General features: G+C 45.9%; 2 protein-coding genes across 30 annotated transcripts in view; one reads left to right on the top strand and one right to left on the bottom strand.

The window, feature by feature from the left end:
- Nucleotides 1–10,847, top strand: part of LOC110521079 (frizzled-3) — a 34,799-nt gene extending 23,952 nt beyond the window's left edge. The window contains 4 exon segments of the mRNA XM_090233498.1: nt 8,709–8,857; nt 10,150–10,353; nt 10,453–10,674; nt 10,676–10,847. Of these exon segments, the coding sequence (XP_090089624.1) occupies nt 8,709–8,857; nt 10,150–10,353; nt 10,453–10,674; nt 10,676–10,709 (609 nt within the window). The 3' untranslated portion in view covers nt 10,710–10,847.
- Nucleotides 10,848–11,686: 839 nt separating this feature from the next.
- Nucleotides 11,687–25,601, bottom strand: part of LOC110521078 (serine/threonine-protein kinase MRCK alpha) — a 122,836-nt gene continuing 108,921 nt past the window's right edge. For 14 of the 29 annotated variants that reach the window (XM_036976102.2, XM_090233482.1, XM_036976103.2 and 11 more), the window contains 4 exons: nt 23,743–23,863; nt 23,314–23,474; nt 21,651–21,725; nt 11,687–14,945 (listed from right to left, as the gene is read on the bottom strand). In XM_036976102.2, the coding sequence (XP_036831997.2) occupies nt 14,811–14,945; nt 21,651–21,725; nt 23,314–23,474; nt 23,743–23,863 (492 nt within the window). In that variant the 3' untranslated portion in view covers nt 11,687–14,810. The remainder of the gene's footprint in view (nt 14,946–21,650; nt 21,726–23,313; nt 23,475–23,742; nt 23,864–25,601) is intronic. The other 15 variants (XM_090233494.1, XM_090233496.1, XM_090233492.1 and 12 more) reach the window with 4 other exon arrangements.

The following is a 25,601-nucleotide window of genomic DNA, read 5'->3' as shown; positions in this document are numbered from 1 at the left end:
GATAACAGGGTTTGTGTTAGTAGTTGTAGTTCAGATACCAGAGTTTGTGTTAGTAGTTGTAGTTCAGATAACAGGGTTTGTGTTAGTAGTAGTTGTTGTTGTGGTTCAGATAACAGGGTTTGTGTTAGTAGTATTAGTTCAGATAACAGGGTTTGTGTTAGTAGTTGTAGTTCAGATAACAGGGTTTGTGTTAGTAGTATTAGTTCAGATAACAGGGTTTGTGTTAGTAGTTGTAGTTCAGATATCAGGGTTTGTGTTAGTAGTTGTAGTTCAGATAACAGGGTTTGTGTTAGTAGTATTAGTTCAGATAACAGGGTTTGTGTTAGTAGTTGTAGTTCAGATATCAGGGTTTGTGTTAGTAGTTGTAGTTCAGATAACAGAGTTTGTGTTAGTAGTATTAGTTCAGATAACAGGGTTTGTGTTAGTAGTATTAGTTCAGATAACAGGGTTTGTGTTAGTAGTATTAGTTCAGATAACAGGGTTTGTGTTAGTAGTTGTGGTTCAGATAACAGGGTTTGTGTTAGTAGTTGTAGTTCAGATAACAGGGTTTGTGTTAGTAGTTGTGGTTCAGATAACAGGGTTTGTGTTAGTAGTTGTAGTTCAGATAACAGGGTTTGTGTTTGTAGTTGTAGTTCAGATAACAGGGTTTGTGTTTGTAGTTATTGTTGTGGTTCAGATAACAGGGTTTGTGTTAGTAGTTGTGGTTCAGATAACAGGGTTTGTGTTAGTAGTTGTAGTTCAGATAACAGGGTTTGTGTCTGTAGTTATTGTTGTAGTTCAGATAGCAGGGTTTGTGTTAGTAGTTATTGTGATGGTTTGTGTTAGTAGTTGTGGTTCAGATAACAGGGTTTGTGTTAGTAGTTGTGGTTCAGATAACAGGGTTTGTGTTAGTAGTTATTGTTGTAGTTCAGATAGCAGGGTTTGTGTTAGTAGTTGTAGTTCAGATAACAGGGTTTGTGTTAGTAGTTGTGGTTCAGATAACAGGGTTTGTGTTAGTACTTGTGGTTCAGATAACAGGGTTTGTAGTAGTTGTTGTTGTGGTTCAGATAACAGGGTTTGTGTTAGTACTTGTGGTTCAGATAACAGGGTTTGTGTTAGTACTTGTGGTTCAGATAACAGGGTTTGTGTTAGTAGTTGTAGTTCAGATAGCAGGGTTTGTGTTAGTAGTTGTAGTTCAGATAGCAGGGTTTGTTTTAGTAGTTATTGTTCTGGTTCAGATAACAGGGTTTGTGTTAGTAGTTATTGTTCTGGTTCAGATAACAGGGTTTGTGTTAGTAGTTATTGTTTTGGTTCAGATAACAGGGTTTGTGTTAGTAGTTGTGGTTCAGATAACAGGGTTTGTGTTAGTAGTTATTGTTGTGGTTCAGATAGCAGGGTTTGTGTTAGTAGTTGTGGTTCAGATAACAGGGTTTGTGTTAGTAGTTGTGGTTCAGATAACAGGGTTTGTGTTTGTAGTTATTGTTGTGGTTCAGATAACAGGGTTTGTGTTAGTAGTTGTAGTTCAGATAACAGGGTTTGTGTTAGTAGTTGTTGTTCAGATAACAGGGTTTGTGTTAGTAGTTATTGTTGTGGTTCAAATAACAGGGTTTGTGTTAGTAGTTGTTGTTGTGGTTCAGATAACAGGGTTTGTGTTAGTAGTTGTTGTTGTGGTTCAGATAACAGGGTTTGTGTTAGTAGTTGTAGTTCAGATAACAGGGTTTGTGTTAGTAGTTGTGGTTCAGATAACAGGGTTTGTGTTAGTAGTTGTTGTTGTGGTTCAGATAACAGGGTTTGTGTTAGTAGTAGTAGTTCAGATAACAGGGTTTGTGTTAGTAGTTGTTGTTGTGGTTCAGATAACAGGGTTTGTGTTAGTAGTTGTAGTTCAGATAACAGGGTTTGTGTTAGTAGTTGTTGTTGTGGTTCAGATAACAGGGTTTGTGTTAGTAGTAGTAGTTCAGATTACAGGGTTTGTGTTAGTAGTTGTAGTTCAGATAACAGGGTTTGTGTTAGTAGTTGTTGTTGTGGTTCAGATAGCAGGGTTTGTGTTAGTAGTTATTGTTCTGGTTCAGATAACAGGGTTTGTGTTAGTAGTTGTGGTTCAGATAGCAGGGTTTGTGTTAGTAGTTGTAGTTCAGATTACAGGGTTTGTGTTAGTAGTAGTTGTTGTTGTGGTTCAGATAACAGGGTTTGTGTTAGTAGTTGTAGTTCAGATAACAGGGTTTGTGTTAGTAGTAGTTGTTGTTGTGGTTCAGATAACAGGGTTTGTGTTAGTAGTTGTAGTTCAGATAACAGGGTTTGTGTTAGTAGTTATTGTTGTGGTTCAGATAACAGGGTTTGTGTTAGTAGTAGTTGTTGTTGTGGTTCAGATAACAGGGTTTGTGTTAGTAGTTGTAGTTCAGATAACAGGGTTTGTGTTAGTAGTTATTGTTGTGGTTCAGATAACAGGGTTTGTGTTAGTAGTTGTGGTTCAGATAACAGGGTTTGTGTTAGTAGTTGTGGTTCAGATAACAGGGTTTGTGTTAGTAGTTATTGTTCTGGTTCAGATAACAGGGTTTGTGTTAGTAGTTGTGGTTCAGATAGCAGGGTTTGTGTTAGTAGTTGTAGTTCAGATTACAGGGTTTGTGTTAGTAGTAGTTGTTGTTGTGGTTCAGATAACAGGGTTTGTGTTAGTAGTTGTAGTTCAGATAACAGGGTTTGTGTTAGTAGTAGTTGTTGTTGTGGTTCAGATAACAGGGTTTGTGTTATTAGTTGTAGTTCAGATAACAGGGTTTGTGTTAGTAGTTATTGTTGTGGTTCAGATAACAGGGTTTGTGTTAGTAGTTGTAGTTCAGATTACAGGGTTTGTGTTAATAGTTGTAGTTCAGATAGCAGGGTTTGTGTTAGTAGTTGTTGTGGTGGTTCAGATAGCAGGGTTTGTGTTAGTAGCTGTTGTTGTAGTTCAGATAACAGGGTTTGTGTTAGTAGTTGTGGTTCAGATAACAGGGTTTGTGTTAGTAGTTGTGGTTCAGATAGCAGGGTTTGTGTTAGTAGTTCAGATAACAGGGTTTGTGTTAGTAGTTATTGTGATGGTTTAGATAACAGGGTTTGTGTTTGTAGTTGTGGTTCAGATAACAGGGTTTGTGTTAGTAGTTGTAGTTCAGATAACAGGGTTTGTGTTAGTAGTTGTAGTTCAGATAGCAGGGTTTGTGTTAGTAGTTATTGTGATGGTTTAGATAACAGGGTTTGTGTTTGTAGTTGTGGTTCAGATAACAGGGTTTGTGTTAGTAGTTATTGTGATGGTTCAGATAACAGGGTTTGTGTTTGTAGTTGTGGTTCAGATAACAGGGTTTGTGTTAGTAGTTATTGTGATGGTTCAGATAACAGGGTTTGTGTTAGTAGTTGTAGTTCAGATAGCAGGGTTTGTGTTAGTAGTTGTGGTTCAGATAGCAGGGTTTGTGTTAGTAGTTGTAGTTCAGATAGCAGGGTTTGTGTTAGTAGTTGTAGTTCAGATAACAGGGTTTGTGTTAGTAGTTGTAGTTCAGATATCAGGGTTTGTGTTAGTAGTTGTAGTTCAGATAACAGGGTTTGTGTTAGTAGTTGTAGTTCAGATAACAGGGTTTGTTATAGTCTGCTGCTCACCTCAGTCACGGGGACTCTGTCTTTCAGTGCTGTCAATTTGTCCTAACAGCTCCTATACCACATTGATTGTGTGTAATCTCTTGCCTTTTAATTAGTGGTAAACTGGAGATTTAGTGCTGAGACCATCCAATGACCTTGGTTTGGTTGGCACAGAGATCTGCCCACAGACTGACCTAGTGGAACAGCTGTGTGGTGTTTGTGTCTAGTTTCAAGTTTTAATGTCACATGCAGTGAAATGCGTTTCTTGCCAGATCTAACCCCAACAAGGCAGTAATAAATAACAATTAAATACTAAACATAACAAGGTAGAACAAAAATCCACAAGATATACAAATAGTAAATAGCATATTTACAATGTGCAGGGATACTGGAGTGATAGAGGTAGATACACTATTTTAGCCACACCCATTGCTGACAGGTGTATAAAATCTCCATAGACAAACATCGGCAGTACAATGGCCTTACTGACGAGCTCAGTGACTTTAAACGTGGCACCATCAAAGGATGCCACCTTTCCAACAAGTCAGTTCGTCAAATTTCTGCTGCCCCGTCAACTGTAAGTGCTGTTATTGTGAAGTGGAAACGTATAGGAGCAACAGGCCACACAACGAAGTGATAGGCCACACAAGCTCACAGAATGGGACCGCTGAGTGCTGAAGCGCGTAGTGAAGGGAAATCTTAATGCTACAGCATACAATGACATTCTAGACGATTATGTGCTCTGAACTTTGTGGCAAAAGTTTGGAGAAGGCCTTTTCCTGTTCCAGGAATGCCCCCGTGCACAAAGTGAGGTGCATACAGAAATGGTTGGTGGAGCTCAGTGTGGAAGAACTTGACTGGCCTGCACATAGCCCTGACCTCAACCCCATCGAACACCTTTGTGATGAATTGGAACGCCGACTGCGAGCAAGGCCTAATCATCCAACATCAGTGCACGGCCTCACTAATGCGCTTGAATGGATGCAAGTCCCCGCAAAAATCTTCCAACATCTAATGGAAAGCCTTCCCAGAAGAGTGGAGGCTGTCCCAGAAGAGTGGAGGCTGTATAGCACCAAAAGGGCGACCAACTCCATATTAATGCCCATGATTTTGGAATGAGATATTCGACAAGCAGGTGTCCGCATACTTTTGGTAATGTATGTATAAGGGTAAGGTATCAGGATATATATGATAAACAGAGCAGAAGCAGCGTATATGATGATTGTATGTGCGTGGGTGTGTGTAGAGTCAGTAGACGTGTATGTGCATATTATGTGTGTGTAGTGTGTATGGCCATGTGAGTGTGCATAGAGACAGTCCAATATAAGAATAAAATACAAGGGTCAACTCAGATGGTCCGTTTAGCCATTTCGTTAGCCATCTAGCCATTTTATTGCTTGGAGATAGAAGCTGTTCAGAAGCCTGTTGGTGTCAGACTTGATGCACCGGTACCGCTTGCCGTGCAGAAGCAGAGAACAGTCAATGGCTTGGGTGGCTGGAGTCTTTAATGATTTTCCAGGCCTCTCTTTCACATCGTACTGGGCTGTCCCCACCACCCTCTGTAGCGCTGTGCGATCGAGGCTGGTGCCATAGCCATACCATACAGTGATGCAGCCAGTCAAGATGCTCTCAATAGTACAGCTGCATAACTTTGAGTATTTGAGGGCCCATGCCAAACCTTTTTAACCTTCTAACCCTCTTCACGACTGCGCGCGTGTTTTAAGTCCTTAGTGGACACCCTAGAAACATGATGATCTTTATACACTCCACTGCAGCCCCGTCGATGGGGGCGTGCTCCCCCCCCCCCCCCCGTTTCCTGTAGTCCATGATCTGCTTCTTCGTCTTACTGATGTTGAGGGAGAGGTTGTTGTTCCGGCACCACACTGCCAGGTCATTGACCTCCTCCCTGTAGGCTGTCTCACCGTGGCCTACCACCATCGTGTCGTCAGCAACTTAATGAAGGTGTTGGAGTTGTGCGTGGCCACGTTGTACAGGAGGGGACTAAGCACAAACCTCTGAGGGGCTCCCGTGTTGAGGGTCAGTTTGGCGGAAGTGTTGTTGCCTACCCTCACCACCTGGGGTCGGCTCGTCAGGAAGTCCAGGATCCAGTTGCAGAGGAAGGTGTCCAGTAAGTCCTAGGGTCCTAAGCTTGGTGTCTAGCTTGGTGGGGACAATGGTGTTGATCGCTGCGCTGTAGTCAATTAACAGAATTTTCACATTGACATTCCTCTTATCTAGGTGGGTGAGGGCAGTGTGGAGTGCAATTGACATTGCGTTGTCTATATATCTGTTGGGGTGATATGCAAATTGGAGTGGGTCTAGGGCGTCTGGGATAATGGAGTTGATGTGTGCCATAACCAGCCTCTCAAAGCACTTCATGATTTCTACAGGGCGGTAGTCATTGTGGCATGAAGCCTTAGAGTTCTTGGGAACAGGAATGATGGTGATCATGTTAAAATGTGTAGAGTACAGACTGGGACAAGGAGAGGTTGAAAATTACAGTGAATATACCTGCCAGCTGTTCTGCATATGCTCTGAAATACCGTTGAGCCCTGTGTGTGTGTGTGTGTGTGTGTCCAACAGAGATGGCTTATGGCGGTATTAGAGGCCTTTTTGATGAGTTACAGCAGGGGGGGACACAGAGCAAACAGTGAGTTAATCTCCCTCTCCCAGATGTTCTGTTGCTGAGAGAAAATGGGGCAGAGAGAGGGGCTATGCTATCTGTAGCTACAGGGCATTCAAAAAGTTTTCAGACATGAAGTGTATCGTAAAAGTTCCATCATTCCTTCAATTCTGACCAGTTTCCCAGTCCCTGCCGATGAAAAACATCCCCAGAAAAACATTTTTTGGCCGCTCCGTGGCGTGTACGGCTTATAGTGGTGCTATGGACAGATACTCCAATCTCCGCTGTGGAGCTTTGTTGCCTCTCTGATTAATTCCCTCCTTGCCTGGTCCTTGAGTTTTGGTGGGCTGCCCTCTCTTGGCAGGTTTGTTGTGGTGCCCTAATCTTTCAATTTTTTAATAATGGATTTAATGGTGATTCGGATGTTCAAAGTTTGGAATATTTTTTTATAACCCAACCCTGATCTGTACTTCTCCACAACTTTGTTCCTGACCTGTTTGGAGAGCTCTTTGGTCTTCATAGTATCGCTTGCTTGGTGGTGCCCCTTGCTTAGTGGTGTTGCAAACTCTGGGGCCTTTCAGAACAGGTATACTGAGATCATGTGACACTTAGATTGCACACAGGTAGACTTTATTTAACTAATTATGTGACTTCTGAAAGTAATTGGTTGCACCAGATCTTATTTAGGGGCTTCATAGAAAAGGGGGTGAATACATAGCATGCACACTTTTACGTTTTTGATTTTTTTCATTACACTTCACCAATTTGGACTATGTCCATTACATGAAATCCAAATAAACATCTGTTGAAATGCAACAAAATAGGAAAACGCTAAGGGGGTGAATACTTTTGCAAGGCGCTGTATAGGAAGATGAATGCACGACTGACTGTAAGATGCTTTTGGATAAAAGCGTCTGCTAAATGGCAAAGAGAAAGGACTCAGATATGACTAAACAGGGCTACAGTAGGGTTATTCCCAAATAATATAATTACTAGAACTGTACAATGCCAGGGGTCATTTTACTTCCTCCTGAGAGAGCCTTTCTGATTAGAACAATTGGCCAACAATGATGTGCCCATCTCGAGGAGTTTACAAGATAAAACATCTTAACTGAAGGGAGGGATGTATGGCTGCAGTGATTCAGTCTCTCTCCTCTTATCTCAGTCTGTTGTAATGAGTCTCTCTGAACCCCGGGTTGCTCTGCCTGCTCCACTCATAATGCCGCCATCAGGCCTGCGGGGTGTGTTTCTGACCGGGAGAGGGGGAGATAGTGTGGGTGTGTTTCTGACCGGGGGAGAGGGTGTGTTTCTGACCGGGAGAGGGGGAGATGGTGTGTTTCTGACCGGGAGAGGGGGAGATGGTGTGTTTCTGACCGGGAGAGGGGGAGATGGTGTGTTTCTGACCGGGAGAGGGGGAGATGGTGTGTTTCTGACCGGGAGAGGGGGAGATGGTGTGTTTCTGACCGGGAGAGGGGGAGATGGTGTGTTTCTGACCAGGAGAGGGGGAGATGGTGTGTGTGCTCTTACTAAGACTGTTCTGCTGAACTGTCAATTTTTTTGCAGTAGATCACTGTGTGTGGCCTGACTATCTACAGGGGAGCAGGGAAGAGGGAGATTGAGAGAGGGGGATGGAAGGAGGGAAATAAAAAATGACAGAGGGGAGGTAGAAAGGGAACAAGTGAGGGGATGAAAGCAGGAGGAGGAGAGAAAATGAGACAGGGTGGAGGGAGGGAAAAGGAGAGAGGGGGGAGGAGACATGACATTGTGCTGGCTGTTGATTTGTTTAAGCCTTAAGCTGCTCAGTCTGTTAGAAACGCGCGCACACACACACACACAGTAAGGTCATACTCACTGAGATCTACATTCCCACCCACGGACACATACAGTACCAGTCATAAGTTTGGACACACCTACTCATTCAAGGGTTTTATTTGTTATTTTTCTACATTGTAGAATAATAGTGAAGACATCGAAACTATGAAATAACACATGGAATCATGTAGTAACCAAGACAAGTGTTAAACAAATCTAAATATATAGAGTGGTGCATCAGATGACCTGGCCTCCACAATCACCCGACAACAACCCAATTGAGATGGTTTGGGATGAGTTGGACCGCAAAGTGAAGGAAAAGCAGACAATAAGTGCTCAGCATATGTGGGAACTCCTTCAAGACTGTTGGAAAAGCATTCCAGGTGAAGCTGGTTGAGAGAATGGCAAGCGTGGCTACTTTGAAGAATCTAAAATATATTTTGATTTGTTTAACACTTGTTTGGTTACTACATGATTCCATATGTTTTATTTCATAGTTTTGATGTCTCCACCATTATTCTATAATGTAGAAAATAGTTACAATAAAGAAAAAACCTTGAATGAGTAGGTGTCCACATTTTTGACTGGTACTGTACATGTACAATCACTCATACACACACTGCTTCAATCCAGCACTGATTGCTAGTAGAGTACTCCCGTATGGCAGACACTCACACCTCTCCTCTGTGTGTCCTAGATTGAGCAGACCAACAGACCAAACCTGTCTCTGTTCCTCATTAAGTACTTTATGATGTTGGTAGTCGGGATCCCTTCAGTGTTCTGGGTGGGCAGCAAGAAGACCTGCTTCGAATGGGCCAGCTTCTTACACGGACAGACACGCAAAGAGTAAGTTGCTAAAACATGTTCTCTCCCTAACATAAGTAGATTTGCACTATATAACTGTCATGAACATCAATGTTTTTCTAATGACTTGCATGATTACTGGTAGTATTCATTTGGCAAAGATGATTTCAATCAAATAGAGAGATGCTGTATATGGAATGAAGCCACTACACCTTTTCTTTAGTTTAAGACAAGTCAAAGGGCTCTATTCAATTCTGTGATAGAAATGTAAAGAGCCTGAATGTATTATAACTGCTGGCTTTATGTAAAGTGGAGATTTAAAATTCAAATGAACAACTGTGGGTGATGTGTGGTTGATGTTAGTGGTATGGGTGATGTGTAGTAGTGTGGGTGAGGTGTAGTGGTGTGGTTGATGGTAGTGGTGTGGGTGATATGTAGTGATGTGTAGTGGTATGAGTGATGTGTAGTGGTGTGGGTGATGTGTAGTGGTATGAGTGATGTGTAGTGGTGCGGGTGATGTGTAGTGGTGCGGGTGATGTGTAGTGGTGCGGGTGATGTGTAGTGGTGCGGGTGATGTGTAGTGGTATGAGTGATGTGTAGTGGTGCGGGTGATATGTAGTGGTATGAGTGATGTGTAGTGGTGCGGGTGATGTGTAGTGGTGCGGTTGATGTGTAGTGGTGCGGGTGATGTGTAGTGGTATGAGTGTGTAGTGGTGCGGGTGATGTGTAGTGGTATGAGTGATGTGTAGTGGTGCAGTTGATGTGTAGTGGTGCGGGTGATGTGTAGTGGTGCGGGTGATGTGTAGTGGTGCGGGTGATGTGTAGTGGTGCGGGTGATGTGTAGTGGTGCGGGTGATGTGTAGTGGTATGAGTGTGTAGTGGTGCGGGTGTTGTGTAGTGGTGCGGGTGTTGTGTAGTGGTGCGGGTGATGTGTAGTGGTGCGGGTGACGTGTAGTTGTGCAGTTGATGTGTAGTGGTGCGGGTGACGTGTAGTTGTGCAGTTGATGTGTAGTGGTGCGGGTGTTGTGTAGTGGTGCGGATGATGTGTAGTGGTGCGGGTGACGTGTAGTGGTGCGGGTGACGTGTAGTGGTGCGGGTGACGTGTAGTGGTGCGGGTGATGTGTAGTGGTGTATAGTAGTGGTAGGCCCCTTCTCTGCTCTCAACCCCCTCCCCTGTGATCAGAGCATTAACCCCCTCTCCCACCCCGTTCCACACACTCCTCCTTCCTCATCTACTGCACTGCCTTACCTTTCTGCCTCCTCTGCATGGCCTCCCCTCCAACCCTCCCTTCCACTTCCCCCCCCCCTGTCTCGTCCCTCTCTCCCTTCTCCAGTAGTGTGGTGAACGAGAGTAGACAGGTGCTCCAGGAGCCAGATTTTGCCCAGCTGCTCCTGCAGGATCCCAACACCCCCTTGGTGAGGAAGTCCAGAGGGACATCCACACAGGGCACATCCACCCACGCGTCTTCCACCTACCTGGCCATGCTGGACGAGCCCCCCAGCAAGATGAGCAGCCTTTATAGATCCAGAGACGGCAGGTAGGGACGGACGGGGATAAGGGGAGTAAACACAACATGGGGCATCACTTATGTATAGTCCCAGATACCTGACCAACCGTCTCTCTCCTCTCCTGTCAGGTACACGGCGTGTAGTTTCCGCGGAGTCGAGAATCGCCTCCCCTACGACAGCATGCTCCACCTCAACGACCAATCAGGGTCCAGACACTGCAGCACCAACCGTCAGGACAGCATATCAAGGCACGGCTCCACCCAGCGCCTGGAGAGCAAATCGCAGCACAGCAGCATCAAGGACCTTAGCAACATCACCCAGGCCATTCAGAGCGCCCCCGGCAACGGAATCCAGAGTCCTAAAGGAGAATGGAGCCACTGCCTGAACTACCCCCTAACTACCCTGTAGCTAAAACCCATGCCATCCTTTAAAATACACAAGTGTCTAGGCCTAGAGGTGGATGTTGATTTGGGACTGGGCATACTAGATCTTTGTGTGACAGTTTGAGAGTAAGGAGACTGTAGAAACAGGACATACTGCATGGTTGTTTGATAATCATACCTAAACATGTCCCCTCACTCAGCCTCACTCAACAGCACTGATAAATGAAGATAGGACAGTGTAACATGGACCTACACCAATAACACGGAATAAACAATATTCTTCAATACAGAGTAGTCTCTCCAATGCTGTTTGTTCTCTGTTCTGGAGTCAGCTCTAGGTAAAAGACGGAGCGCAGGGATCAGTTTCACGTGGAAGATATTTTTAAGAGCTTCTTATCTATCGGCACGTTCCACTACTCAGGGAGGGATGAATCTAAGGATTTTAGAATCTAGATCGCTCCATTATCGGTCGCCAAAGCACTCTTTAAAAACCAAGACTTTATTCTTATAGACCACATTGTTTACCTGTACGAGAACTATTGTAGACTGGTTCTACTTTGACACGTCTATTGTTTTCATTGCACTTCTGTTAGAGGTACTGTAAGTGAGGAGTAGGGCCAGGAGTCTGTCCGGACAATGAATGAGCAGTTGTGAAGTGAGAGGCTGTATTGTATAACAGCGGACTTACAAACTCCAGTCTCATAGGTAGAATATGAGTGTTCTTTTCCCTCAGAATTAGAATCAGTTGTATTGTTCCTCCCCTTCTATGAATTGTATAGATACATGTAAACCAGAACTTCTTCTAGTAATGGCAATGTGAATAGATGTACATTTGTTCTTTTTTTTTTAAATTGGGGAGGGAGGGTCATTTGACATTTTTAATAAAGTCTTCTCATGGGAAATCTGTGCCCTAGCCTGGAAGCCAAACAATGGTGAATCAGGCTATATGTCCCTTCCCAAGGAAATCAGGACACCAACATCAGTGAAGCCGTATTTGTAACAGCCCTCCGTTTTATTGAAATACATCGGAGTCAGGTTAATATAATGAGCTCTCTTAATGAGCCAGTTTCCATACATTATTTGTTTGACCTTACACCTTAAATATTTCTGTGCAAAAAGAATCTACATCACCTGTAGTGGGTATCCTCAGTAAAACTCCCAAACCATTCAAATAAAATGAACAAGTCAAAATTAAAAACTAATCCAAAACAAAAAAATGATTACATCTATAACATGCGAAACTGTACAAATTATTACAAAGCTATCCTAGAAAAAAAAGTGTAATGTGATATGAAAGAGCTAAATAATATAGAAGGAACTTAAGACCTCACTGAAATGCAAAGGCGTTTTCTTAAAAACAAATATGGTTAGCATGGTGGCACCTCAGCCTCAAACTACTACCCTCCATCCGGCCTTTCACCCCTCTTCTCATCCTCGATTCAAAACACTTCGCTGAATTGTTCGACCCTTACACCTAGTCACAACTACACTGCGACTAAATTGAGCTCTTATTTCCCAAGTATAGACTGTTCTGTCACACTCATTTTAATTGTTAGGATGAAAATAATCATTGGTCGTGACATTCCTGAGTTTTTTTTTTTTAAAGAAGTGGGATGTACAATTTAAAGCCCGGTCTAAAATACTCAGACTAAGATATTTCCTCTTTCTTAGCAAATACATTCTACAGATAAGGTCCAGCAGATATGAATAGGGAGACTTGGTAGCTTAAAAGGAAATATTAAGAGAGGGGAATAAGTTAAGTTGAGACGGTTGAGTAAAACCAGCTTAGCGAGACTGACTCTTCCAGAGAAATTCTTATTTTTCAACACCACGTGGCATGAGCAGGCTAGAGATACATGGCTGTGTTTGACAAGGGAACAGAACAGAACTGTGGTTTAGGGTTAAGATTTAGGACTCCAATGGCAGGAATTTGTGTGTCATCTTTTTATACACTTAATAGGATAGCTGAAGATAACCTGCCATGTATACTACTTGGTACACCACAACCCACCCAAACAGAAGGTCCATTTCAGCAGTAAGTAACAATTGTAATTCATTAAATGGTCTGTAACATAGAAACAATTCCTCATTAGAAAATATTTATTTTCCAGAATAAGAGTCCCCTCTCCCTTCCTCTTCAGAGATAAGAGGCAGTTGATCTAAGCCCATGACCAATGCTCAGAAACAATATCAAGTCAATTATTGTTTCCGTTCGACACCATTGTGGTGTGCATTAGGATTGGGGTCAATTCCATTTAAATTCAGGTAAGTAAACAGAAATTCCATCTCCGAGAGGCATTGAGGAGAATTAGAATGGAACTTCAGTTGACCGAATTAAAATGTAATGGACCCCAGTTTTGGTCTACATGAAGGTGATTGCATTAGCAGACAGCAATACACAGATTACCAGTTGATAGTAAGAACGTAACAGAAATGACGCGTTGGCCTTGTAAAATAATTCTACGGTGACATTTTTAAACCTCCATTTTAGCCCAGCGTTGTCTGTTAATTCTTTTTTCCCCTAATCTATTGAAACATTCTGAAAAATAATGAAGACTCAAGATTTAAGTCATTCTTTTTTGGTTATAACAAGCTTTCCAAAATCTCTCTTAGAAGTGAAAGGAACATATTTGAGGTTCACAGGTCAGTACCACAGGGAATCACTATCAGTTTGGAAATATACATCCCCCTCAACTGATCTAACTGTGGATCATAGTGGAAAGAGTGGAGGGGGAAACACCTGTGTGTCTAAGTGTGAATGCATCTGTGACTACTAGCTTAAAATAAATGCACATATTCACTCAACAGCACGGGTCCATGTGACCCATAATAAGTTTCCTCAAACCCAAATCAAAATAACACCCGGCGGTTTGTCTCATACATTAAATAAAAATAAGTTGTAAAAAAAAAATCTAAAAGCAATCATAAAAAGAACTGTGGTTTAAAATGGCTTTCGTGTGAATATAACCCCAAATCATTCTCAAAAAATAAAAAGGAATCCCAGATCTTCTCCCATCACGTATTTCTCTACTGTATTTCCCTTATATATTATTCTCTACTTTTAACTTATGTACATTGTTGTGATGGGAATCAGCTTTTTGTAATTGGTCGGTGGTTGGTCTTTTACTGTACTTACGGTACAAGGTCTACACTACACAGATAATGGTCCCAGTTCAGTGGATGAGGTCAATGGCCATGTCATAAGGAAGTGGCAGAAGAAGCTGTGATGTCATCATAGAATGTTTGGTCTGCTTCTAAACGCTGCTGTCCCTAAGAATTCTAGAACATGAAACACGTGAGGTCAGGGGTCAACCTAGAGTTAAAATACCCCTCATCATAGTTGTATTTTTTGCACTGCTTTACTGTAGCTTTTCACTGATGGTACAAACAAATGAAGTCACTGCACATATTTCACTTTCATGAGAAAAATAAACATCATTGCTTTTTTTGTGTGAGCCTTGTATTGTCAATGGAATGCCCCCTCTTCTTCTGATATTAACTACCGTTCCGGAAGAAAGCAACTGAAAGAAAGAGGAAACATCCTCTTTTTCTCCTCTGTGAAACATCCTGTTCTGATTAATAAATAAAAGGTGGTCCCCCCAAACCCAAAGGCTGCTATGTACACGTATCAAATGATCTGTTATTGTTCCATATTCATCCGCTTCTTCTTGTCGCTACTTGAGGTTTGTGTCTCTTTACAGGAGTTGTCAATTACATGGGGCTAGTAGTGCTGTAATCAAAAGTACTTTCAATTAAACTTAGCGCTTCGCTTATTCTAGCTATCAGCTACAAAGCAGATGGAAGGATTTCAATTTTCATTCCTATTAAGTATGCCCCCTTCAAAAAAAACACACAGGCGTCCACACAAACACTTCGCACACACTCATACACGCATTAACATATCTTCTCCTAGTATTTCCTTCTTGGTCAAACACTTCCTTTCCCTGTGTTTGTTTGTAGATCTCAGTTCCAGTCAAAGGTGAAGTAAGTGGGAGGGGCCTGTGGCAGCAGGTGCAGTTCCGTGGGCAGGGGATAGGCGGAGCCAGGGGAGGGGGAGGGGGGGCAGTGAGGGTCAGGGATTGCAAGGGTGTGCTGTCTGTCACTCATGTGTCCCAGCCGGTCATGCGGTCTGTGCTCTCCAGAGAGAGGGACTTGGTCTTGTGGGGTGAGGCCGGGCTGGGGGGACTGCTGAATGTAGAACTGTTGGACGCCGTGGAGTGACGGGGTGAGTCAGAGTCCTGGAGAGAGAAAGGGAATAGGAGAAGAGGGAGAAAGACAGTAAGGGAGGAAGGGAAGAGAGAGAGGCACTTGGATATCATACTCTTCTCACCTGGGTCACGTTCAGTAGGCATGCAATGCTGTGAAACACAGGATGGGATACTACCTGAACTTGTCTGAGAAAAAGAAGGCCAATAGTTTATCGTTTAAAATTTTTTTTCTCCCATTCATGCCTACTGAACACAACTGATCCCTCCAATGAGTTCCAGTAGATCGAGGCTGGTCAACAAGTCCTCAGGGACCTGTATGTGTGTGTGTCTGCTGATGTGGACATGGTGACATAACTTCATATCACATGGAGCGCTAGGCAACAAGGACTTAAAGCGCTAGAAACCTTCCACATCAACAGACAATGAGCAGCTGGATTGACCGGAAGTGACTGGTTGGAGCAAAGCGCCTACATGAGGTCCGGTCTGCTGTCTACTACTACAGTACTCAGCAGTCAGTGGCAGGCCCATTATGTTCCAGCCCAGCTCAAAACACACCTGGTTCAAATAATCAACACATACAGTGCCTTCAGAAAGTATTCAGACCCCTTGACTAACTACATTTTGTTACGTTACAGTCTTATTCTAAAATGTATTCCATTGTTTTTCCCCTCATCAATCTACACACAATACCCCCAAATGTATTCCATTGTTTTTTCCCCTCATCAATCTACACACAATACCCCCAAATGACAAAGCAAAAACAAGTTTAGAATTTCTTGCTAATTTATAAAAAAAAAAAAACTGAAATATCACATTAACATAAGTATTCAGACCCTTTACGCAGTACTTTGTTGAAGCACCTTTGGCAGCGACTTGCCTAGTTAAATAAGCTTTCAATAAAAACATATTTTTTTAATGTTTTTATTGAAAGTTTATTTAACTAGGCAAGTCGGTTAAGAACGAATTCTTATTTTACAATGACGGCCTATCCTGGCCAAACCCTCCCCTAAACCGGATGACGCTGGGCCAATTGTGCGCCGCCCTATGAGACTCCTGATTACGGTCGGTTGGCACACGCCTCTAGCACTCAGATGCAGTGCCTTAGACCGCTGCGCCACTCGGGCGCCTTACAGCATCGAGTTTTCTTGGGAATGACTCTACAAGCTTGGCACATCTGTATTTGGGGAGTTTCTCTCATTCTTCTCTGCAGATCCTCTCAAGCTCTGTCAGGTTGGATGGGGACCGTTGCTGCACAGCTATTTTCAGGTCTCTCCAGAAATGTTCGATTGAGTTCAAGTCCGGCTCTGGCTGGGCCACTCGAGGACATTGAGACTTGTCCCGAAGCTACTCCTGCATTGTCTTGGCTGTGTGCTTAGCGTCATTGTCCTGTTGAAAGATGAAACTTTGCCCCCAGTCTGAGGTCCTGAGCGCTCTGGAGCAGGTTTTCGTCAAGGATCTTGCTGTACTTTGCTCCATTCATCTTTGCCTCGATCTTGACAGTCCCTGCCTCTGAAAAACATCCCCACAGCATGATGCTGTCACCACCATGCTTCACTGTAGGGATGGTGCCAGGTTTCTTCCAGATGTGACACTCGGCATTCAGGCCAAAAACTTTAATCTTGGTTTCATCAGCCCAGAGAATATTGTTTCTCATGGTCTGAGAGTCTTTAGGTTCCTTTTGGACAACTCCAAGCTGGCTGTCACGTGCCTTTTACTGAGGAGTGGCTTCCGTCTGGCCACTCTACCATAAAGGCCTGATTGGTGGAGTGCTGCAGAGAAGGTTGTCCTTCTCGAAGGCTCTGTCAGAGTGACCATCATGCTCTTGGTCACCTCCCTGACCAAGTCCTTTCTCCCCCGATTGCTCAGTTGGCCGGGCTGCCAGCTCTAGGAAGAGTCTTGGTGGTTCCAAACTTCTTCCATTTAAGAATGATGGAGGCCAATTTGTTCTTGGGGACCTTCAATGCTGCAGACATTTTTTGGTACCCTTCCCAAGATCTGTGCCTCGACACAATCCTGTCTCGGAGCTCTACGAACAATTCCTTCGACCTCATGGCTTGGTTTTTGCTCTGACATGCACTGTCAACTGTTGGACCTTATGTAGGCAGGTGTGTGCCTTTCCAAATCACACCCATTCAATTTCATTTACCACAGGTGGACTCCAATCAAGTTGTAGAAACATCTCAAGGATGATCAATGGAAACAAGATGCACCTGAGTTCAATTTCGAGTCTCATAGCAAAGGGTCTGAATACTTATGTAAATATGGTATGTTTTTTAATTTGAATAATTTGCAAACATTTATAAAAAACCTTTGCTTTGTTATTATGGGGTATTGTGTGTAGATTGCTGAATTTTTATTTAATTGAATCCATTTTAGAATAAGGCTGTAATGTAACAAAGTCAAGGGATCTGAATGCTTTCCGAATGCACTGTACCATTGGTCTTGAAGCTATACCACAACTAGTTTATCACGATTGTGTGTGTGTGTGTGTGTGTTAGTGCTGGGGTGGAACAAAAGCCTGCATACATTGTTGGTCCTCCAAAATGATATGCCATGCCTACTATAGTACAGTGTAATGTCGTGGACAGCATTGAGACACTAGTTAGGGAAACCAGGTTTGAGAGCGTCTCCCTCCTTCAATGAAGGGAGGTAGTAGGGTTTCAATACTCCAGTAACTTTCCAAATCGCCAGGTTTTCCAGAAATGTCCTGCTCATTTCATCCTGATTCCGGGAATCTTCCAACTAGGATATCTGGAAAACCTGGCGATTTTAGGATAGTGAAGGGAATTTTTTCAACACTTTAAATGAGGTAGAGTGAGGGAGTTGTTTCTCACAGAGTAAACAGTTGTTTCACAAACAGTGTTTCACTTCTATGGCTATTTCTACAGTAGGCTTCGGCTGTGGGCGCAACAACTGTCCACAGGTACCGTAATGGCCTATGAGAGAGGAGAGCCACAGTATCCATAGGATATTCCTGATAATCAGTCAGACACTAATGGTTATGATCAGATACATGGGTTGGGTTTCCACAGGGTTAGTATAGGGAGTAGGCCACAGGGTTAGTATAGGGAGTAGGCCACAGGGTTAGTATAGGAGGTAGGCCACAGGGTTAGTGTAGGGGGTAGGCCACAGGGTTAGTATAGGGGGTAGGCCACAGGGTTAGTATAGGAGGTAGGCCACAGGGTTAGTATAGGGAGTAGGCCACAGGGTTAGTATAGGAGGTAGGCCACAGGGTTAGTGTAGGGGGTAGGCCACAGGGTTAGTATAGGAGGTAGGCCACAGGGTTAGTATAGGGAGTAGGCCACAGGGTTAGTATAGGGAGTAGGCCACAGGGTTAGTATAGGAGGTAGGCCACAGGGTTAGTATAGGGGGTAGGCCACAGGGTTAGTATAGGGGGTAGGCCACAGGGTTAGTATAGGGAGTAGGCCACAGGGTTAGTATAGGGAGTAGGCCACAGGGTTAGTATAGGGAGTAGGCCACAGGGTTAGTATAGGGGGTAGGCCACAGGGTTAGTATAGGGGGTAGGCCACAGGGTTAGTATAGGGGGTAGGCCACAGGGTTAGTATAGGGAGTAGGCCACAGGGTTAGTATAGGGAGTAGGCCACAGGGTTAGTATAGGAGGTAGGCCACAGGGTTAGTATAGGGGGTAGGCCACAGGGTTAGTATAGGGGGTAGGCCACAGGGTTAGTATAGGGAGTAGGCCACAGGGTTAGTATAGGGAGTAGGCCACAGGGTTAGTATAGGGGGTAGGCCACAGGGTTAGTATAGGGGGTAGGCCACAGGGTTAGTATAGGGAGTAGGCCACAGGGTTAGTGTAGGAGGTAGGCCACAGGGTTAGTGTAGGGGGTAGGCCACAGGGTTAGTATAGGAGGTAGGCCACAGGGTTAGTGTAAGGGGTAGGCCACAGGGTTAGTGTAGGGGGTAGACCACAGGGTTAGTGTAGGAGGTAGGCCACAGGGTTAGTGTAGGGGGTAGGCCACAGGGTTAGTATAGGAGGTAGGCCACAGGGTTAGTGTAAGGGGTAGGCCACAGGGTTAGTATAGGGGGTAGACCACAGGGTTAGTATAGGAGGTAGGCCACAGGGTTAGTGTAGGGGGTAGGCCACAGGGTTAGTATAGGAGGTAGGCCACAGGGTTAGTGTAAGGGGTAGGCCACAGGGTTAGTATAGGGGGTAGACCACAGGGTTAGTATAGGGGGTAGACCACAGGGTTAGTATAGGGGGTAGACCACAGGGTTAGTGTAAGGGGTAGACCACAGGGTTAGTATAGGGGGTAGACCACAGGGTTAGTATAGGGGGTAGGCCACAGGGTTAGTATAGGGGGTAGACCACAGGGTTAGTGTAAGGGGTAGGCCACAGGGTTAGTATAGGGGGTAGGCCACAGGGTTAGTATAGGGGGTAGGCCACAGGGTTAGTATAGGGGGTAGGCCACAGGGTTAGTGTAAGGGGTAGGCCACAGGGTTAGTATAGGAGGTAGGCCACAGGGTTAGTATAGGAGGTAGACCACAGGGTTAGTGTAAGGGGGTAGGCCACAGGGTTAGTGTAAGGGGTAGGCCACAGGGTTAGTATAGGGGGTAGACCACAGGGTTAGTGTAAGGGGTAGGCCACAGGGTTAGTATAGGGGGTAGACCACAGGGTTAGTGTAAGGGGTAGACCACAGGGTTAGTGTAAGGGGGTAGGCCACAGGGTTAGTATAAGGGGGTAGGCCACAGAGTTAGTATAGGGGGTAGGCCACAGGGTTAGTATAGGGGTAGGCCACAGGGTTAGTATAGGGGGTAGGCCACTGGGTTAGTGTAAGGGGTAGGCCACAGGGTTAGTATAGGGGGTAGGCCACAGGGTTAGTATAGGGGGTAGACCACAGGGTTAGTGTAAGGGGTAGACCACAGGGTTAGTGTAAGGGGGTAGGCCACAGGGTTAGTATAAGGGGGTAGGCCACAGGGTTAGTATAGGGGGTAGGCCACAGGGTTAGTATAGGGGGTAGGCCAGCAGGGTTAGTATAGGGGGTAGGCCAGCAGGGTTAGTGTAGGGGGTAGGCCACAGGGTTAGTGTAGGGGGTAGGCCACAGGGTTAGTGTAGGGGGTAGGCCACAGGGTTAGTGTAGGGGGTAGGCCACAGGGTTAGTGTAGGGGGTAGGCCACAGGGTTAGTGTAGGGGGTAGGCCACAGGGTTAGTGTAGGGGGTAGGCCACAGGGTTAGTGTAGGGGGTAGGCCACAGGGTTAGTGTAGGGGGTAGGCCACAGGGTTAGTGTAGGGGGTAGGCCACAGGGTTAGTGTAGGGGGTAGGCCACAGGGTTAGTGTAGGGGGTAGGCCACAGGGTTAGTGTAGGGGGTAGGCCACAGGGTTAGTGTAGGGGGTAGGCCACAGGGTTAGTGTAGGGGGTAGGGCACAGGGTTAGTGTAAGGGGTAGGCCACAGGGTTAGTGTAAGGGGTAGGCCACAGGGTTAGTGTAGGGGGTAGGCCACAGGGTTAGTGTAGGGGGTAGGCCACAGGGTTAGTGTAGGGGGTAGGCCACAGGGTTAGTGTAGGGGGTAGGCCACAGGGTTAGTGTAGGGGGTAGGCCACAGGGTTAGTGTAGGGGGTAGGCCACAGGGTTAGTGTAGGGGGTAGGCCACAGGGTTAGTGTAGGGGGTAGGCCACAGGGTTAGTGTAGGGGGTAGGCCACAGGGTTAGTGTAGGGGGTAGGCCACAGGGTTAGTGTAGGGGGTAGGCCACAGGGTTAGTGTAGGGGGTAGGCCACAGGGTTAGTGTAAGGGGTAGGCCACAGGGTTAGTGTAAGGGGTAGGCCACAGGGTTAGTGTAAGGGGTAGGCCACAGGGTTAGTGTAAGGGGTAGGCCACAGAGTTAGGGTTAGGGGAAGGCCACAGGGTTAGTATAAGGGGTAGGCCACAGGGTTAGTATAAGGGGTAGGCCACAGAGTTAGGGTCAGGGGAAGGCCACAGGGTTAGGGGCAGGCCACAGGGTTAGTATAAGGGGAAGAGTAAGGCCACAGGGTTAGTGTAAGGGGTAGGCCACAGGGTTAAGGGCAGGCCACAGGGTTAGTAAAAGGGGTAGGCCACAGAGTTAGGGTTAGGGGAAGGCCACAGGGTTAGTATAAGGGGTAGGCCACAGGGTTAGGGGAAGGCCACAGAGTTAGGGTCAGGGGAAGGCCACAGGGTTAGGGGCAGGCCACAGGGTTAGTATAATGGGTAGGCCACAGAGTTGGGGTCAGGGGAAGGCCACAGGGTTAGTGTAAGGGGAAGGCCACAGGGTAAGTGTAAGGGGAAGGCCACAGGGTTAGGGGCAGGCCACAGGGTTAGGTGCCAGGGTTAGGGTTAGGTCCCAGGGTTAGGGTTAGGTCCCAGGGTTAGGGTTAGGTCCCAGGGTTAGGGTTAAGTCCCAGGGTTAGGCCACAGGGGGATAATATGGAAACAGACAAAACATGCAGGGTAGAGGATGGTGACACACTATTCTGAAAACCAATTCAGGAACCTAAGAGCCAGGGGAGAGGGGGACGAGCAACAACCCTCTAGCCAGAGACAAGGGGGGGCAGGGCATCTGTGACATGGCCATCAGATGCTGAAATGGTGCAGTGGACAGGAGGGGGACTGATGGTGGCTTTGGGGCAAAGCTTCACGACTGTGTGGTTGAGGATACAGCGTGTCTGGGTTGGTTGTATGTATGTGTGTGTGTGTGTGTGTGTGTGGTTGAGGATACAGTGTGTCTGGGTTGGTTGTATGTGTATGGGTGCTGACATTACCTTCATCTTACTAAGCAGGGTCCTTAAAGCCCTTTTCAGATCAGGGGTCTTCTCCGATGGTGAGACCGCCTGCCACTGGAGAGGTAAGAGTTACAGACTCAGCGGCCCAGCCCAGAGAACAACATGCTGGGGCTGGGGGAGCGTAGAGGAGAGGGCTGGGGGGAGTGAGATGGGGGCAGGCACAAATAACGATGGAGCCAGCCAGGTATGAGGAACAGTGGGGGTGGTACAGTAGACAGTCAGCCAGGTCTGAGGGTGGGTGGTACGGTAGACAGTCAGCCAGGTCTGAGGGTGGGTGGTATGGTATGGTAGACAGTCAGCCAGGTCTGAGGGTGGGTGGTATGGTATGGTAGACAGTCAGCAAGGTCTGAGGGAGGGTGGTACGGTAGACAATCAGCCAGGTCTGAGGGTGGGTGGTACAGTAGACAGTCAGCCAGGTCTGAGGGAGGGTGATACGGTAGACAGTCAGCCAGGTCTGAGGGTGGGTGGTACAGTAGACAGTCAGCCAGGTCTGAGGGTGGTATGGTATGGTAGACAGTCAGCCAGGTCTGAGGGAGGGTGGTACGGTAGACAGTCAGCCAGGTCTGAGGGTGGGTGGTACAGTAGACAGTCAGCCAGGTCTGAGGGAGGGTGGTACGGTAGACAGTCAGCCAGGTCTGAGGGTGGGTGGTACAGTAGACAGTCAGCCAGGTGAGGGTGGTACGGTAGACAGTCAGCCAGGTCTGAGGGTGGGTGGTACAGTAGACAGTCAGCCAGGTCTGAGGGTGGTACGGTAGACAGTCAGCCAGGTCTGAGGGAGGGGGTTGGTATGGTAGACAGCCAGGCCAGAAGAGGGAGCCAAAGGCAGGATGGCTAGCTAAGGCTAGAATCACTGTTGGAGGGGATTGCTAGATGTAAAAATTACTTTTAATCACAGATCTAGGACCAGATTATTATACGCCAAATCTAACCTGAACCATTAGGGGGATGAAGAACTATCTGACCCTGAATCAGTAGTTAAGGGTGAATTGTAGATACATCTGGCTGGGTGGGTGGTTGAGGCTGCGGGTGGGAGAGGAGAGGCCATGTGCAGATAACCATAAGGGGTGGCTGGGGTCAGGATTGGGTAGGGTAGGGGGCCGATTGAGTTCCCTGTGAGGGACTGTGATGGGGATAGCATGCTGGTGCCAGGAACCAATCGGACTGAGGAAGGGATGGGATGAGGCGAAGGGCGAGAGGCACGAGAACCCGGAGGCTGGGTGGTGGATGTGGTGGTGGCAGAGTTATGGAGAACACTTTGATATGTATATGTTTGATATATTCTATATTATAGGTCTTCCACGTCATTGGTCACCAGCTAGAGTATTTTTACTCTCTGTGTATTGATATGGCACCATTTCTCACCTGAGTGATCTGTGTCATATTTAGAGCAACTGTGTTCAAATGATTCATTAAACGTTATTTCAGACCCATCCATTTAACTATCACAACCAAAATACAACTCAGAACACTACGAGATATGACTGATCAGAACAAGTTCAAGTCCTAATGGTATATCATATGAGACATTCAGCCGATTCAACACAATTCTACCCAATTGTTAGTAGTTTAGTTTTATTAGCCTTAATCAAGTGCACTTCACCCAGGCACCCTAGGGAGGGAGTACACTAGGCTGGTCACATACCTCTCTGTCGAATTGGGAGAGGGGTGCGTCGCTGCAGCCGTCCATACCCCCTCCGGAGGACAAGGAGCTCTCGGAGGGAGAGGTCATGGTTTGGCGCTTAGAGCTGTAGCTACCTCCAGAGAGCTCTCTCCTCAACGCACTGCCGTTCTGAGAGGACGAACCTGGAGAGAGAGAAAAATAAAAAGGGATGGGGAAGAGAGAGGGACAGAGAAGGGGAGAAGGGGAGGTAGGAATGGAAGAGAATCATTTGTATCAGTCAATACAATACAAATGCATTTAAATCAACTTTCCATTTTTCATTAGTAACAAGCACACAATTTCACTACCCAGGCCTAGATTTATAACAATGCTTTTTAAATCCCCTTTTTATTATACAATATTTCTTTATCAAGCCTACTAGCCTAGTGTGTTTGGTAGTGTGGTACTTACGGATGCCCAGTCCACTGCTGGCGCTCATGGACCGTCCCGGCTCGGCTCTGTTCTTAGTGATGGAGGGGATGGACACGGAGCCACTGAAGCCTGCAGCACGACTCTCCTGAACACGCAAGTTCTGCATTAAGACAGGAGAGGACAGAGACCGACGGGGACGGATGAGGACAGAGACCGACGGGGACGGATGAGGACAGAGACCGACGGGGACGGATGAGGACAGAGACCGACGGGGACGGATGAGGACAGAGACCGACGGGGACAGAGACAGACAGATGAGCACAGAGACAGATGAGCACAGAAGATATATAGATTATGGAGATGAAAACACAAAGACAGAAAAATGTGTGAATACACACATTCACAATAATACAAATATGAACACATGCATACATACAACAATTTATATAAAGATGATGACACACATACTGACATTAAATCACAAACGACAACAAACATACAAACACAGATAAAAGAGGAACAAATACCGAGGAGAAATCTATGGACACACTGTAGTGGTCTGTCTTACCACGGGCATGTCTTTACAAAGCAGACTGATATGGACTGTAGTGGTCTGTCTTACCACAGGCAGGTCTTTACAAAGCAGACTGATATGGACTGTAGTGGTCTGTCTTACCACGGGCAGGTCTTTACAAAGCAGACTGATATGGACTGTAGTGGTCTGTCTTACCACGGGCAGGTCTTTACAAAGCAGACTGATATGGACTGTAGTGGTCTGTCTTACCACGGGCATGTCTTTACAAAGCAGACTGATATGGACTGTAGTGGTCTGTCTTACCACGGGCAGACTGATCTGGACTGTAGTGGTCTGTCTTACCACGGACAGGTCTTTACAAAGCAGACTGATATGGACTGTAGTGGTCTGTCTTACCACGGGCAGACTGATCTGGACTGTAGTGGTCTGTCTTACCACAGGCAGGTCTTTACAAAGCAGACTGATATGGACTGTAGTGGTCTGTCTTACCACGGGCATGTCTTTACAAAGCAGACTGATATGGACTGTAGTGGTCTGTCTTACCACGGGCAGGTCTTTACAAAGCAGACTGATATGGACTGTAGTGGTCTGTCTTACCATGGGCAGACTGATATGGACTGTAGTGGTCTGTCTTACCACGGGCAGACCGATATGGACTGTAGTGGTCTATCTTACCACGGGCAGGTCTTTACAAAGCAGACTGATATGGACTGTAGTGGTCTGTCTTACCACGGGCAGGTCTTTACAAAGCAGACTGATATGGACTGTAGTGGTCTGTCTTACCATGGGCAGACTGATCTGGACTGTAGTGGTCTGTCTTACCACGGGCAGGTCTTTACAAAGCAGACTGATATGGACTGTAGTGGTCTGTCTTACCACGGGCATGTCTTTACAAAGCAGACTGATATGGACTGTAGTGGTCTGTCTTACCACGGGCAGGTCTTTACAAAGCAGACTGATATGGACTGTAGTGGTCTGTCTTACCATGGGCAGACTGATATGGACTGTAGTGGTCTGTCTTACCACGGGCAGACTGATATGGACTGTAGTGTTCTATCTTACCACGGGCAGGTCTTTACAAAGCAGACTGATATGGACTGTAGTGGTCTGTCTTACCACAGGCAGGTCTTTACAAAGCAGGCTAATATGGACTGTAGTGGTCTGTCTTACCACGGGCAGGTCTTTACTGAGGATCTGGTATAGACTAAAGCAGACTGATATGGACTGTAGTGGTCTGTCTTACCACGGGCAGGTCTTTACAAAGCAGGCTAATATGGACTGTAGTGGTCTGTCTTACCACGGGCAGGTCTTTACTGAGGTCTGGTATAGACTAAAGCAGACTGATATGGACTGTTGGGGTTCT

The sequence above is a fragment of the Oncorhynchus mykiss genome, chromosome 4 (genome assembly GCF_057628025.1).
Source record: "Oncorhynchus mykiss isolate SJ-2025 chromosome 4, ASM5762802v1, whole genome shotgun sequence".
Taxonomy (NCBI): domain Eukaryota; kingdom Metazoa; phylum Chordata; class Actinopteri; order Salmoniformes; family Salmonidae; genus Oncorhynchus; species Oncorhynchus mykiss.
This window is presented reverse-complemented; position numbering and strand designations above follow the sequence as displayed.